General features: G+C 40.2%; 1 protein-coding gene across 1 annotated transcript; it reads left to right on the top strand.

Annotated features, from left to right (window-relative positions):
• Positions 1-6,566: 6,566 nt before the first annotated feature.
• Positions 6,567-8,224, top strand: cartl (cocaine- and amphetamine-regulated transcript-like; the record flags this gene model as incomplete). Its single annotated transcript, XM_079240351.1, has 3 exons — positions 6,567-6,702; positions 7,472-7,545; positions 8,117-8,224. 3 exons carry the CDS (start codon positions 6,567-6,569, stop codon positions 8,222-8,224), a joined length of 318 nt encoding a protein of 105 aa, XP_079096477.1.
• Positions 8,225-17,060: the final 8,836 nt, after the last annotated feature.

The raw sequence follows: 17,060 nt of genomic DNA on the forward strand, positions 1-17,060 counted from the left end.
ATCTTGTACACTAGGTAGGAAACATTTACACACTCTGCAGTGTGCACACCCTGAACTGGGACACAGTTTATAGGGATCGACTGACTTTTAGAGCCCCTAGTGGATGAGTTGAGAACTGCAGTTTTGGCACTTTTTTGGAACATCTGTCACCAGAGTTGCTGCCTGTACAGACTTATGTATTTATTGTGTCCTGATTTTTAAATACACACGCTTGTGCACACTGCACACACATGCACAGCCACTCGCGAGAACAGCTACCATCACCACGTACGTTCCAGGTGATTGCCCACACACTCATCCTGCAGACCAGCCTGTCAGCAGCTGAAGCTTCAGATCAGCAGCAGAAAACCATTTTTTTCTGACAGAAACGTCTGTATTGTTACAAAAGTTGTTTCACACAGTCATCTCAATCCTTCTTCATGGTTTTTTACTGCATTTAATGCATCTCAAACGCACATTTCTCACAAATGTGTTCTTTGTTCTGTTATCCCATATCAATGAGAAAGAGAAAAGGTGAACTGTAGGATTGTTATTAATCAAGCAAATCAGTTTAAGATGCCTTTTGTTTTCTGCAGAGAAAAGTTATTTTATAGGTGGAAAAAATTATAAACTAAAATATATTTATATCGTGGCAAACAAACCAAGCAGTGTGCATGGAGTAAATGCAATCAGACACCAGATATGTCAAGAAGGTGGACAATGGAGTTTATAATTATAAATAATTATGTTGTTGTTGTTGTATAAAATATGTATGGATTCTTTCATTCTAAATAAATAAAACTAAGTTAACTAACTGACTGTGTGTGAGTAGAAATACTTGATGTCTCCTCAGTATTTTGCTTTAGTCAGTCTTCTTTAAATGACATAAAACTATAAATAAACATCTTTCATCACTGCAAAACCAAAACAAATAAGGAAAAAATAACTGTCTCTGCAGACTCTGTGTGACGCTGCTTTTATCCCAACATACGCCCTTCCCTCAACGTTCTGGTCAAATGGATGGTCATTACAGAGACAAAGCTTAACATCACAAAGAAAAATAATATTCTGAAGCATCAGAAGATATTTTAACAAGAAAACCTCACTTATAACCTGAAAAAGAATAAAGACAGGGACAAACCCTTATCTTATGAAACAAGAAATGCTAAATTAAATGTGAACATCACAGGTTTGTTGCTTGTTGCGGCTTTTTTTTCTCTTTCTTTTACTTTAATTTACAGTTGATATGATGAAAAATGAGCAATGAAAGATGATAACAGCGAGGAAAGAAGGAAGAGAAAAGGAAGAAACCTGCATTGTAATTTGTCTGTCCCATAAGAGAAGAAAACATGACCTACAAATATGAATTTTATTCGTCTTTTCTTTCATAACTTGTTGTAAAACTTGTTGCCTTGTTCGTTTTTGCAAAAAGGACTTTTATTGTGTCGAATTGCAAACTATGACTTTGTATAAAGTCATTATGTCCTACTTTTTTTTTTTTTTTTTTAAATGAACTACAATAATATGATGATATTCCTACAAAAGTCACTTTTTGTGATACACAATATGCAGATATTGTATAATATTCAGCAGTTTCTTTTACAAAGACAAAATCAGCTCCAGCGCTGAGAAGGCGGCCCGCTAATGATCCTCTTTGTACTGTAAAAGGTCAAATACTGACTCACATTTCCTGTTACTGATTGAGGGGGATTTTCCCATAAAGGGTGAAGTAAAATAGGACAATTAAACAGCAAAGGGATTTTTTTGCTTTCGGCCCCTAACGCAAGTTCCAAAAGCACCTTCTGTAAATACATCATCCAGCCTGGAAGCAGATGGTCTCCAGCAGCAGAAGACCACAGCGGGTTCCTCCTGTCAGTAAGAACAGGAAACTGAGGCTACAATTCACACAGACTCACCAGAACTGGACAATAGAAGATGGAGAAACGTTGCTGGTCTGATGAGTCTCCAGTTCAGCTCCACATTCACATGGTAGGATCAGAATCTGCTGGAAACATCATGACAACATGAATCCATCCTGCCGTCAGGATCAACGCTTCAGGCTGTCGACCAATGGGGTGCATGTGGGCATGTGTTTGAGAATGTGTGTTTTAATATGTCATGTAGATAATTTGGCAGGTTTATGATCTGGGAGATTTGATATGTAAAGATGGGGATGGGGAGAGGGGGTTTTAAATGATTTCAATACAAATAAAAGTTTGATTGATAGATTATGAACACAGTGTAGCATCTTCTGATGGGAACTTCCAGCAGGATGATGCACCATGTCACAAAGCTCACATCATCTCCACCATGACGATGAGTTCACTGTCCTCCAACGGCCTCCACAGTCACCAGATCTACATCCAGCAGAGCAGCTTTGGGAGATTCTCATCATGATGAGGAGGAACGGGAGATTCTCATCATGATGAGGTGGAACGAGAGATTCTCATCGTGATGTGGTGGAACGAGAGATTCTCATGGTGATGAGGTGGAACAGGAGATTCTCATTGTGATGGAGTGGAATGGGAGATTCTCATGGTGATGAGGTGCAACGGGAGATTCTCATCATGATGAGGTGGAACAGGAGATTCTCATGGTGATGAGGTGGAACGGGATGTTCTCATCGTGATGAGGTGGAACGAGAGATTCTCATCATGATGAGGTGGAACGGGAGATTCTCATCATGATGAGGTGGAACAGGAGATTCTCATGGTGATGAGGTGGAACGGGATGTTCTCATCATGATGAGGTGGAACGGGAGATTCTCATGGTGATGAGGTGGAACAGGAGATTCTCATGGTGATGAGGTGGAACGGGAGATTCTCATGGTGATGAGGTGGAACGGGAGATTCTCATCATGATGAGGTGGAACGGGAGATTCTCATCATGATGAGGTGGAACGAGAGATTCTCATCATGATGAGGTGGAACGGGAGATTCTCATGGTGATGAGGTGGAACGGGATGTTCTCATCATGATGAGGTGAAACAGGAGATTCTCATGGTGATGTGGTGGAACAGGAGATTCTCATGGTGAAGAGGTGGAATGGGAGATTCTCATCGTGATGAGGTGAAACGGGAGATTCTCATCATGATGAGGTGGAACGGGAGATTCTCATCGTGATGAGGTGGAACGAGAGATTCTCATCATGATGAGGTGGAACGGGAGATTCTCATCGTGATGAGGTGAAACGGGAGATTCTCATCATGATGAGGTGGAACGGGAGATTCTCATCGTGATGAGGTGGAACGGGAGATTCTCATCATGATGTGGTGGAACGGGAGATTCTCATCGTGATGAGGTGGAACGGGAGATTCTCATCATGATGTGGTGGAACGGGAGATTCTCATCGTGATGAGGTGGAACGGGAGATTCTCATCAAGATGAGGTGGAACGGGAGATTCTCATCGTGATGAGGTGGAACGGGAGATTCTCATCATGATGTGGTGGAACGGGAGATTCTCATCGTGATGAGGTGGAACGGGAGATTCTCATCGTGATGAGGTGGAACGAGAGATTCTCATCATGATGAGGTGGAACGGGAGATTCTCATCATGATGAGGTGGAACGGGAGATTCTCATCGTGATGAGGTGGAACGGGAGATTCTCATCGTGATGAGGTGGAACGGGAGATTCTCATCATGATGAGGTGGAACGAGAGATTCTCATCGTGATGTGGTGGAACAGGAGATTCTCATCATGATGAGGTGGAACGGGAGATTCTCATCGTGATGAGGTGGAACGAGAGATTCTCATCGTGATGTGGTGGAACGGGAGATTCTCATCGTGATGAGGTGGAACGAGAGATTCTCATGGTGATGAGGTGGAACGGGAGATTCTCATCATGATGAGGTGGAACGAGAGATTCTCATCGTGATGTGGTGGAACGAGAGATTCTCATCGTGATGTGGTGGAACGAGAGATTCTCATCGTGATGTGGTGGAACGAGAGATTCTCATCGTGATGTGGTGGAACGGGAGATTCTCATCATGATGTGGTGGAACGGGAGATTCTCATCGTGATGTGGTGGAACGAGAGATTCTCATCGTGATGTGGTGGAACGAGAGATTCTCATCGTGATGTGGTGGAACGGGAGATTCTCATCGTGATGTGGTGGAACGGGAGATTCTCATCGTGATGAGGTGGAACGAGAGATTCTCATCGTAATGAGGTGGAACGAGAGATTCTCATCGTGATGAGGTGGAACGAGAGATTCTCATCATGATGAGGTGGAACGAGAGATTCTCATCATGATGAGGTGGAACGAGAGATTCTCATCATGATGAGGTGGAACGGGAGATTCTCATCATGATGAGGTGGAACGAGAGATTCTCATCATGATGAGGTGGAACGGGAGATTCTCATCATGATGAGGTGGAACGAGAGATTCTCATCATGATGAGGTGGAACGAGAGATTCTCATCATGATTAGGTGGAACGAGAGATTCTCATCATGATTAGGTGGAACGGGAGATTCTCATCATGATGAGGTGGAACGAGAGATTCTCATCATGATTAGGTGGAACGGGAGATTCTCATCATGATGAGGTGGAACGAGAGATTCTCATCATGATGAGGTGGAACGAGAGATTCTCATCATGATTAGGTGGAACGGGAGATTCTCATCATGATGAGGTGGAACGGGAGATTCTCATCATGATTAGGTGGAACGGGAGATTCTCATCATGATGAGGTGGAACGGGAGATTCTCATCATGATGAGGTGGAACGAGAGATTCTCATCATGATTAGGTGGAACGGGAGATTCTCATCATGATGAGGTGGAACGGGAGATTCTCATCATGATGAGGTGGAATGGGAGATTCTCATCATGATGAGGTGGAACGAGAGATTCTCATCATGATTAGGTGGAACGGGAGATTCTCATCATGATGAGGTGGAACGAGAGATTCTCATCATGATGAGGTGGAACGAGAGATTCTCATCATGATTAGGTGGAACGGGAGATTCTCATCATGATTAGGTGGAACGGGAGATTCTCATCATGATGAGGTGGAACGGGAGATTCTCATCATGATGAGGTGGAACGAGAGATTCTCATCATGATTAGGTGGAACGGGAGATTCTCATCATGATGAGGTGGAACGAGAGATTCTCATCATGATGAGGTGGAACGAGAGATTCTCATCATGATTAGGTGGAACGGGAGATTCTCATCATGATGAGGTGGAACGAGAGATTCTCATCATGATTAGGTGGAACGGGAGATTCTCATCATGATGAGGTGGAACGAGAGATTCTCATCATGATGAGGTGGAACGAGAGATTCTCATCATGATTAGGTGGAACGGGAGATTCTCATCATGATTAGGTGGAACGGGAGATTCTCATCATGATGAGGTGGAACGGGAGATTCTCATCATGATGTGCAGCAACTGTGTGATGCTTCATGTCAGCATGTAATAAAATATCTGGGGAACCTTATGACATGAAAATGGGGGTCCAATCGGGTACTAGCAGGGCAACATTAAAATTTTGAAACGATGATAAGTGACATTATGTTCTTTTTTAAATAGACCTCCACCAAAATAAAATTTCAAGATTGTCCCTTTGTCCAATGAAAATGCATGCTAGATCACTGAATATTACCTTCATCCAATCATCTACAACCAATGACGTCTTCGCATGAGCCCACAGCAACCCCTTTTTTATCCTTGTTAAGTACTGGCTGCTTCGTCTTTCTGGGTTTAAGTGGAACATCTTTATTTCTCACAGTTCACCCACACTGACTGTTGTTTTCTCTATCTCACTTCTTTTTGATTCTAGCTTCGTGTTCCTACTTGTATGTTTCATTTTCCCATTTACTTTGTACTTCCTCCGAATTTTGAGCACAGCTGACTGGCAACAACCAACATGCAGCAGTTTTAATCAGTTTGTCAGAATGCTGCAACACAGTTTTTCTCAATAAAAACCTTTTCTCAGCTCAGTCGCCTGGTTGCAGCAGCTCAGTAAGACCCTCTTTCAGCTGCAGACTGTAGATGTTTCATTCTGAAATGCAAATTACAAGCTGATTGTGTTGGAAAAATGTCGATATGAGCAATTTTATCTCATTTCTGTGAGCCAGATTGTTCAGCTGTTAAGTAAAATAGTTTAGTTTTTCCTACTAAATGAAAGTGATGTTAGAAAGTCTTTCTTAATCAGAAGCATAAGTCACAGATGCATGCTGGACTTAGCTTAAAAAGGCTCATCTTTAATCCTGATTTAATCCTGTCTGCAAATTCAAACAAAAAAAACCACCAACCAAAACAGAAGAAATTGCAAAATAAAAGCGAGTTCAGATAAAATGATTTATCAGCGTGGAAGAATAACGTTTCCCAAAAGCACAAGACTGTGTGTGTTTGCTTGAGAGCAAAGTTCAGTGAGTGAAGTGACAGAGTGTGGGTGGGGTTGCACCCCCCCCCCTCCCCGCAGGACTGCAGTGGCCTGTTGGGTGGTGCTTTCTCGAGTATAAGAATGAAGAAAATCTGGCAGGAGGAAGGAAAACTCCAGTAGATTCCTGCAACCACCTGCTCCTCCAGCGCCTGGACCTCCATTCTCCTCCTCCTCCACGGTCACGCGCACCAGCACCATGGACAGCTCCGGATTGATCCGCGCCCTGCTGCTCATCGGGCTGCTGTCCAATCTGTGTCATGGTCAGGCATCACAGGAAGTCCCGGTCCAGGAAGAGGAGAGCCTGGAACCAGCTGCAGACAGAGACCTGGTCAGTGTGAGCAAAGCCTGCAATTTACAAGAAAATACCATAACTACTACAGTTACTACTATTATTACTACCACTTCAACTTCTATTATTATTATTATTATTATTATTATTATTATTATTATTATTATTATTATTATTATTATTATTAATAATTTTATTATTATTGCTGTTATTATTATTATTATTATTTGGGATAAAAGTCAGAAAAATTTAGCTTTTTCCCAGCTGTGTCTAATATGCTTCCATCTGAACATAACCCATTTTACATTTTTAGAAATATTAGGAATATATAGGTGTATTTGTTGTAGATGTTATAGATACAGAAATTTTCCTCAACAATTTTTGATAATTTACCTCTTTTTTCTCACAAGTTTAAGAAAAGTCCAACCTTTTGCTAAGAGATTCTAGTTTTCTGCTTTCAATGTTAACTTTTTTCCCTTAACTATACTTTATGTTGCTTATTCTTGTCTTCAGAGTTGTGCCGTTTTCTGTACTTCTGCTTCATAAAATGCATCATTATGAGCTCGAAGCAACATTTAAACTTTTAGTCAAGACAAAAACAAAATGTTTGTCAGTATGAAATATAAACAGAGAAACATGTTGAATGTTTCCACAAACGTCACAACAAACGCACTGATAAACAGAATGTTTTCAGGCTTCAGTACGGACTTTCTGTTCTATGAAGAACACTGCTGGAGACGACTGAAATGTGAAGCTGTTCATCCATTTAACTTTTCCTTCCTGTGTTTCTGCTCTCTTGTCTTTGCAGGTAGAAGCACTACAGGCTCTGCTGGGCCAGATGCACCGTCATGTTTCCTCCACTGAGAAAAGAGGGAGCATCCCACTGGTAACACATTAATATTAATGCAAAGCAACTTTTAAGAGTTTAGCTGTGCCGAGTCATTACGCTCTACTGAAAGTCCCTCTACTGCTTTTTAATTAAAGCCTTTGGTAAAGAATACCTGCCACTAATTAAAAGATAACAACAAAATGTCAACAACGCTTTTTTCCTCAGTCTAATTAAAGACTAATAAAGATTAGTGCCTGATTTCAATTAGCTGAAAGTAGGAGACTAAAAGCGAGCAAACCCTTTCAGTCCTCCTCCTGCCTCAGTGAAAATAAATCAGCCTTCAGGCCCAGTTTGAGCTAATGAACAGGATCCAATTATCTAGCTGCTGTAATTACCATCTTTCTTTTACTCGCTTTCTTATTCATCATTCATCCAATTAAATCAAAGAAGAAAAAAAAATAACCTGAAGGATTAGTGAAATCTAATTGATCTGCCACATAATGTGGAACTGATCAAGTGTCTTTCCTGAACATTTCCCAGCATCATTTATCATATTTTGTGGAATAAATGAGCCTGATGGAGTGTTTGATGAATGGTTGAAGGATGTTTGCCATCTGCCTCTCCTCAGTGTGGGATGGGTGACCGCTGTGCCATGAAATTTGGACCTCGCATTGGGAAACTCTGCGACTGCGGCAGAGGAGCCAACTGCAACTCCTACCTGCTCAAATGCATCTGAAGCAGTGAAGACTTTTATGTCCATTCTGGGTCTGCAGCGCCAGGTGTCCTTTCAGCTGGCTGCACAGCTCCAGTCAACCCACCCAGGCTCACCCCTCCGTCCGAGTCCGTCTTTCATCGTCATGGCGTGCTGCTGTTGTTTAGGCAGCTGCTGCCTGAGGATGAGCATGTGTTTTCTACTGCTGACAGTTTCAACCACTGGAGTATAAGTGATTTGTGTTCAATAAAGTGATGTGTCAACAGATGTTTTGTTTGTTTTTAGTTCCGCACAACTAAATATGAGGCTAAATAAAGACTTTTCTCCCCATTTTTCCTTGGGTCAGATGTTGCAAAGGAAGTTGCTTTAGAAACCTCCTGATTTGCTCAGATGCAGCTTTTCAAACCAAAGTCTCTTTCTAAGATTTATAAAGCTTCACATTTAACGGCCTGGGGAGTCTGAGATGTAGCTCCGCGCTGAATTTTAGCCCAACAAGACCTGACCTGGGGCTGAACTTGCCCAGACATCCGTTCCTGTGAAGACTGGCAGCTTAATGTTAACGATCTTTCTCATTGTGGAGAAATGGTGGTTGATGCTGATGTCTTTCCTCCATGGCATTGCATTTAAAGTGAGTTGCTACCATTCAGTTCATCTTGTCTGTCCTCTTTTTGCTTTTGTCCCTTGTTATCTGTTTCATTTCTTTCTACACTTAGGTTACTGTAGAAAAAAATCACCCTCCCTTTCTGTAAGTACACTTACAAAACCAAGTTAAATAACACTTTTTTTTCATTTATTTATTTATTTTGGAATAGATTTTAATATAAAACTAGAATTAATTAAAAAAAAAAAAAGTTGTTCTCTGAAGAGGAAGGTAGTGGCGGGAAAAAAATGACTTGCTACAGATCAGTAAACTAGTAAAATGTCAAGTATTGTCAAGTAATATAGTTTCCACATACGGTTGTCTCAGTTTTAGTTGGAGAAAAATGACAAAATCTCATCTGTTCTTTCCTTCCAAGGCAGGATTTTTCTCATCATTAAGAGCTGGTGGGAACCAGATGAGTCTCAGAACTAACAGATCTCTTCCCTCACATTAAATGAGGAATCAAACAGTATTAGTTTCTGCACTGTCACAAGCGGCTTCTTAGGCAAAGGCGGCCGCATGAAAGGAAATACAGGAAGTGTTGTCAGCTGTCGAGCTGCTGAAACGTGTCGCCATCCCTGCGGTTGTATGCAACATATCTCTGATGTGTTGGTTTTCCAGACTAAATCCTCTTCACAGCTTTTACTTGAGGTCGCAGTTGGCAGATTGAAGACCAGGGGTGACAGAACTTTCTCTGCTGCTGTTCTAAAATCATGGAAAAGTCTTCCATACCAAGTTAGAGCTGCTCAATCTGTCTCCAGTTTTAAGTCTGTTTTAAAATCCCATTTTTTTGCACTTGCTTTTAATCAAAATATGTCCTTTGTGTATTTTAATTTTTACTTTTATTTTTTATTTTTTAATAGCAGGTTTAAACTGTGTGGTGTTGTTTGTGTCTTTTATTTTCAGCACTTTGGGTAGTAAAAAATGTGCTATATAAATAAACTTGAACTTGACCTAAATCATCTAAATCATCATAATAATCCCACTTTTTAGTTCCAATACTCAGAGTTTGTGAGCCAATGAAAGCACAATAATTATAATGTATTGTGCTTTTTCTAATATATAGAAAATTGTCCATTCATGCGTAACTTACATGATTGTTTTTATCCTTTCCAGGAAATAAAAAGTTTATTCATGCAGAAAGCAGCTGAGACAAACTAAAACAGTTTCCAGCTTGAAACAGTATTTTATCATCTCAGTCTGAACCTGCATCTCCGAGTTGGTTGCATAGTTTTCCCTGAAATCAAAAACCATAGATTACATTTGCTAAAGTTTCTCTGACTGCTTTGAGGCTCTGCCGTTCATCGTTTTCTTTATCTGGTGTAAAATAATCACATTTTCTTTCCTGTCCATCACTTTATGAATAACATCCATCCCAGTTTGGCTTCGTTTTACTAGCTCCAGGGAGACATTCTGTTGCAGTCATGGTATCAAATAGTACTAACAACTACCAGAAAGGGAGTTTTTTGGTGCTTATGCAACATAAATGTAGTCATTGTTACTGGTTTGCAGTGGTGCACCATGACCCTGAGGCCGACTGGTGGGATATGTGGGAGTGCAGAGTGGGAGCAGGTGAAAACTATCTAGACAAAGAAGATGTAGAGCATAAGAAAAATGTACTATGAGCACAGACTTTGTTTTAAAAACAGCTGTTATTTAAAAGCCTGACTGATAAAATGTCTGCATGTGAAAAGTTTCAGGTCATCTCCCTCTAAATCCAGGACCATATGGTGTCTGAGAGTCCAGATTTGTTCAACAGATGGTTACAGAAAGTCTAAAAAAGTCCCTGGAAGCTGCAGAGCATGACAGGGCTGGTAAAACACTGTCTGTTTATGATTTATGAATTACTTACCCGCAACATCGAGGAGCTTGTGATAACAGAAATCTAATCATAACAGTAATAAGTGAACTCAAGCAGGTCTCTTAGACATAAAGATGTTTATTCCAGAACAAAAAGATGCTAACAAAGCAAAGCTGATGCATCAGATTCATGTTTTTCATTTGTCCTGCGAGTTTTAATCTCCACAGTAAAGACTGAGAAGCTAATTTAAACCTTTTTTTCCTGGAGGTGCAGAGGCGCGATACATCTCTTCCCTTATCACCTCCAGCTGCTTCTCCTCGAACCAAAACAAGCCTGAAGGGAGAGAAAAGTTTTGTTGCTGGATTCTTCTCATTTGAAGTTTGTTTGTTTCGTCTGTCGTTGAGCGTTATTTGCCTCGTAACTCGTGGATTATATAAGAGTTTTACTTCTCCTTATTTGCATTTCATGGCAATAAGCAGCTGAGTGGAAGACTGAAGAAAAAAACTGTGGATTTATTTCCTGCATAAAAACAACACACTGCGTTTTACACAAACAAAAGCAAAAACTATTGAAAGCGAAAGAGGAAGAGTTCAATTTCACCTTAATACACTTCTACATAGTTTAAAATAAATTAAAAAGCGCTCTTAGAATGATTCAGCATCAGAGAAAGAACATCTATCAGAACAAATGTCATTAAATTTAACACAGAAAATGTGTCACATGGACATATTTCCACCTGGAGGGCAACAGAATTTACTCCTTTACACACACATTATCTGCACTGTTGCAGATGTATCTTGGTGTTGATTCCTTCCGGAAAGTTAATATATTCTATCATTTAGATCCAGAGAAATGCTGGAAGCCAACACAGATGAAAGCATCTAGTTCACCGACGGCTGGGAAATGTTAGTCTCTCCTAACACACTGCTTGCCAAAATAACCACTTGGATTTGCAGTGAAATAGTTTTAGTGTCTCCACTGTGCCATGACACACTAGTGTTCCCTGAGAAATGATCAGATTTCACCAGACTGGTCTAAAAAGCAGCTCTGTGTTCATCCAAGGAGGCCCAGATGAAAGATAATAATACAATTCCTTTTTCCTGGTTTATCTTTTTTCTTTTTAAGATACTTTGACAAGATGTCTTTATATTAATAATATTAATAATATATATATATATATATATATATATATATATATATATATATAAACCATCATGCCTAGTGAGTTATCAGAAAAGATGTGCCTTGGCTCATAAAAGGTTGAAAAACACTGCTCTGCAGCACAGGTTCCAAACAGCAGCACAAATGGATCAGGATGCTTTTTGGAAGTTCAGAACTCAGAAGTAGATCAGTTCTCTGAGGATGTGGTCCCTGCAGAGCAGCCTTTTCAAGTCACCACACCCACAATGATAACTTCAAGAAATGTTCTCACACAGTAAATATGCATAAACCGGTGCATGTTCACAGCTGAGAAATGAGGACACAAGGTTGTGCACAAACACGCTGAACACGTTTATTTTTCTGTGAAAACTGAAAGTAACACATTTGTAAGTAAAGAACTTGAACGTGAACTGGTTTGGCTGATATGAGGTCTTGTAACACCACGCTACACCCCGTGCAGCAACGCCGTTGCAGTCCCAGCCTGAAGAGGCAGATGAAGGTGAAAGGAGAGAAGCTGCAGATGCAGCGTGAGCATCATATGCATACGCTGTGTTTACATACTGTCTGTAAAAATCTAACATGTCTATGTGAGTTACGTCTGAAAAGAAAGTTGTAACATCAACCTCGTTGACTTTTTATTCGAAGAAACACGGAGTGGACACTTCCGTCCATTCTGAGGATTTATCTGGAAGTTGTCACCATAAAACAAGTCATTAAGTTTGGGCCAACAGCTCCAAACAACCCAAATCACACTGCCTGCCTCCACTTCCCATCAACAGGTTGGAACAGCTGCGATGGACTGGCGACCCGTCCAGGCCGTACTATGATGTCCAGGACAGGCTCCAGTTTTCCTGTGACCCTTAACTGGACTAAGCAGTTAAGAAAATGGATGAAACAACAGAAACTGAATGAACACTGAGAAGCATGACTTGCACAGCGACTGACCCGGTTTCTGCTTCTGTCTCAGCATCACTGGTTTCAAACTTTTTCATCCATTTAGAAGCTACTTCAGCAGCATCTTGACTCTATGGTTGTCCTCTTTACAGCCAAATAGTGTCGTTCCTGCACGGGAATCCGGGAGCAAACCCTCAATCTCCCGCCTCTCCTTCCAGCCAACATGTGGGAACATCAGCTCCACCAAACTCTCCTGCTCTGCCACGCCTGCTTAACAAACAGCTTTTCAACATCCACATGGTCCTCCAGTCATTTCAGATAAATGTGTTGAAGCAAAAAAACATCTGAAACTTTTCAGACCACAGTTAGTGGCCATTTTCAGGCCTGACAAAGATTTTCCTGTTGGTCCAGCCACGACGCTGGAAAGAAACCATCAGAGGGAGGAAAAGGAAACGCAGGAGCTGCTGTCAAAAAGGCAAAACAATGAGCTGATGTTTTAAGAGACGTTTTCAAGAATCGTCTAAATCTTCTTGTCATTATCAGGGAAATTATAACCAAAGAAAGTACTACAGTAAAGTCCTGCTTGTAGGGTCATTTAAAACTTCTACCTCGAAGCAAGTCCACGTACAGCACAAGAAAAATGCACGCAAACGGTACACTGACTGGTTTGACTGGTTTTAACATGATGCCTTGTAGAAAGAAATGCATTGATTATTTCCTGAGATAAGTTAACCTTATGGATCCAGAACTGTGTGTTTATCAGGGATATTACATGTAAGAAAAGCACTTTTAAAAGTATTTGTTCTTACAAGATAAATCTTTCAAAGAACATTTGCGGGAAGATTTAAAACACTTTTTCCAAATAATCATTGGTAGTACAGAGCATATCCAAACTGTATGGGAAACCTCTAGGCCTATGTAAGGGGTAAATTAATAGCGCAGGCTTCAAAAAAGAGAAAAGAAAGCCTTTTTAAAATTCAAGAATTGGAAAGGAAAATAAATTGAAAGAAAACAATTTGTCTGAGCAATATGATTATTTAACATATCGAGATATTTGCGGGCTAAAATTTGAGCTGAATGAAATTTATAATAAAAAGGTGGAATATTCTCTATTCAGGCTAAAAACTACATTTTATGAGGGTGGGGAAAAAACAGGCAAAGTGTTGGCAAGACAAGTCAAAAAGGAGGATTTTTCAAATATTATTCCTGCTATTAAACAAGGAGACTCTCTTGTAACCTCAGCAAAAGACATAAACGCTGTGTTTAAACAATACTATGAAATGCTATATAAAACTACCATGTCGAATGATGAGAACCAAAGAGAATGTGAACATTTCTTCTCCAGACTCAGTCTACCTAAGTTACTTCAGGAACAAGCAGAGTGGTTAGAAGCGCCAGTAACAGAGGTGGAAATTAGAAAAGCAATATCAGCAATGAAGGCAGGGAAATCTCCTGGGTATGATGGCATTCCTGCAGAGTATTATAAAGAATATCTAGACATACTTGCCCCAGTCTTACAAAAAGTATATCAAGAGGCTTTTGAAAGAGGACAGATCCCCCCCACATTTAATGAAGCAATGATATCCCTGATTCAAAAAAAGGATAGGGATGGTACAGATCCATCAAACTATAGGCCAATCAGCTTGCTGAATTTGGACTGTAAAATACTAACTAAAGTGCTGGCTTTACGCCTACAACGAGTTCTTCCCAGCATCATTCATCCAAATCAGACAGGCTTTATGAAAAACCGCCTTTCCTCGGATAATGTTAGGAAACTATTGCATTTGATGTGGTTGAGCCAATCGAAAGATGAGCCAATAGCTGCCTTCTCCCTAGACGCGGAGAAGGCGTTTGATAAAGTTGAATGGAGCTTTCTTTTCTCGGCATTATCACATTTTGGATTTGGGCCACATTTTACTAAATGGGTTAAATTACTATATAAAGAACCAAAATCCGCAGTGATAACTAATGGCATAATTTCATCTTTCTTTGGCCTATCACGTGGGACCCGTCAGGGATGTTCTCTCAGCCCCTTGTGTTTTATTATTTTTATAGAAACCCTAGCAGTGAGCATTAGGACAAAAAAGGACATTAAAGGGATACTCAGGGGCCAACAGGAACACAAACTGCTTCTTTACGCAGATGATATTTTAGCATTTATCACCAACCCACTTACCTCATTACCACATCTGATGGACACTATACAGTCATTCTCAAAAGTTTCGGGCTATACAATAAATTGGACTAAGTCTGAGGCCATGCCGCTATCTGCTCTTTGTTATCCACAGTTGGTGGAAAAATTCAAATTTAAATGGACACCTAAAGGTATGAAATATTTGGGGATTAGACTTAGTCAGGATTTGGAAGAACTACCCCTACTAAATTTTAACCCAGTGTTGTTAAAAATTAAAACTAACTTTGAAAAATGGGAGAAGATTAAACTAACATTATGGGGCAAGATTAATCTTGTCAAAATGGTCACAGCCCCTCAGTTTAACTATTTAGTTATGATGTTGCCCATTACGATTCCATCAGATATTTTTAAAAGGTATGAATTTATGATTAAACATTTTCTATGGGAAGGCAAAAGGGTAAGAATAAAATTAGAGAAATTGTATGCTCCTAAGGAAAAGGGTGGACTAGGCCTTCCAGATTCAAAACTGTACTGCCTGGCATTTGAAATGGCTAAATTAGTTAAATATTGGGAGGACACTGAGAATGGACAAGAATGGCTAAACATTGAAACAGATATTTGCTCACCGTTTGATCCAAAACACAAGTTGTCCCAAAAGATTGATACAACAAACCCAGTTTTTATTCACTCTTGTGAAGTTTGGTCGAAGGTACATAAAATGTTAAAACTCTCACACTCTGTACAGAAATATGCCTCTCTTTGGAATAACCCTGCCATATGTATTGAGAAAGTGCCTATGTTTTGGGAGCAGTGGCACTCACGTGGCATATCTACTATTGGAGATTTGTATAAAGATGGACAGTTTATGACCTATGACAATTTAACTCGTACATTTGGACTGGAAGACAGAGCAAACTTTTGGAAGTATCTACAAATATTGTGTGACCTCTAAATTTGAAGACACAGTTGAAAATGATATATTGGGCTATATCAGGATGCCACGTGATCGTCACACGGCCTCTCAATTTTATAAATTGTTTAATTATAATTTGAGTGGTGAAACAGCAAATATTAAACTTTTGTGGCAGAGGGATCTGAAACTGGAATATGCAAATGAAAAATGGTTAGAAATCCTATCAGGAAGTGGTAAATATGTGAAGGAGGCTAGGAGTAAATTTATACAGTACAAGGTTTTGCATAGATATTACCATACTCCTACCAGACTGCACAGAATGAAACTAATGCCGGATAATTTGTGCTGGAAATGTAAAAATGAGGTGGGGACATATTTGCATTGCCTTTGGGAATGTCCTCTAGTTACACCTTTTTTGGACTAAAGTTTTGGAGGTCTTAAGTGCCTGGTCCGGATCAGAGGTCCCTCGGACTCCAGAACTGTGTTTATTGGGGGACAGATCCCAGATGCCAAATGTCACTAAAGGAGTCTTTTCAGTCATTATGGTCGGTCTGGTGACAGCGTCCGGGGTCATCTTAAGACACTGGAAGACTGCGAAGTGCCCTGAGTTAAATGACTGGATTAAATCCATGGCAGATACAGCCTCTTATCAGTCCATGCTCAATAAATTGAAAGGGGACAGCTTTTGGAACTCTTTAAAATGTGACAGAAGCGTGATGTAAACCCTCTTGATAACTAAAACATTATGTCGGTGAGTGTGGATTTTCCAGAATTTTGAATATTCCCAGCCAATTGCAATGTTTGTTCTTTGCAACTTTTCGATTTACTGTAACATGTAATGCCGTTATTCTGGGGATAGGGGAGCCAGGGAGTGGGAGCACCAGCCTTTACTTTTTTCTACTTTTTTAAAAAAAAACTTTTTATAAGTTCCATGTGTTTTTTCTATTGTATCATAACATGTTTTGAAAACCAATAAAAACTTTAATTACAAAAAAAAAAAAAAAGTATTTGTTCTGAAAGCATCTAAAGGGAAACATCTGCACTTAGATCAGTAGTAAGACATCATTAAGGATGCTGAGATACCAAAACATAGACACTTATCATAAAAATGAATGCTCATCTGAGAGTTCAGTGATGCAAAAGGGCTTCGCTTTGCAGAGATGGGGGAAACAAGTCAGATGATATGATCAGATGAGGCTCATGCAGCACGCCTGCAGCGCTGATGATGAGCTGTTTTAGGAAGTCTCATTACTGCCTGACCCCACAGCCTCAGATTTACTTCTCATTCCTGAACTTTAAGTCATCACGGCTCCCTCA

This window comes from Telmatherina bonti (assembly GCF_933228915.1).
Source record: "Telmatherina bonti genome assembly, chromosome: 1".
NCBI lineage: Eukaryota > Metazoa > Chordata > Actinopteri > Atheriniformes > Telmatherinidae > Telmatherina > Telmatherina bonti.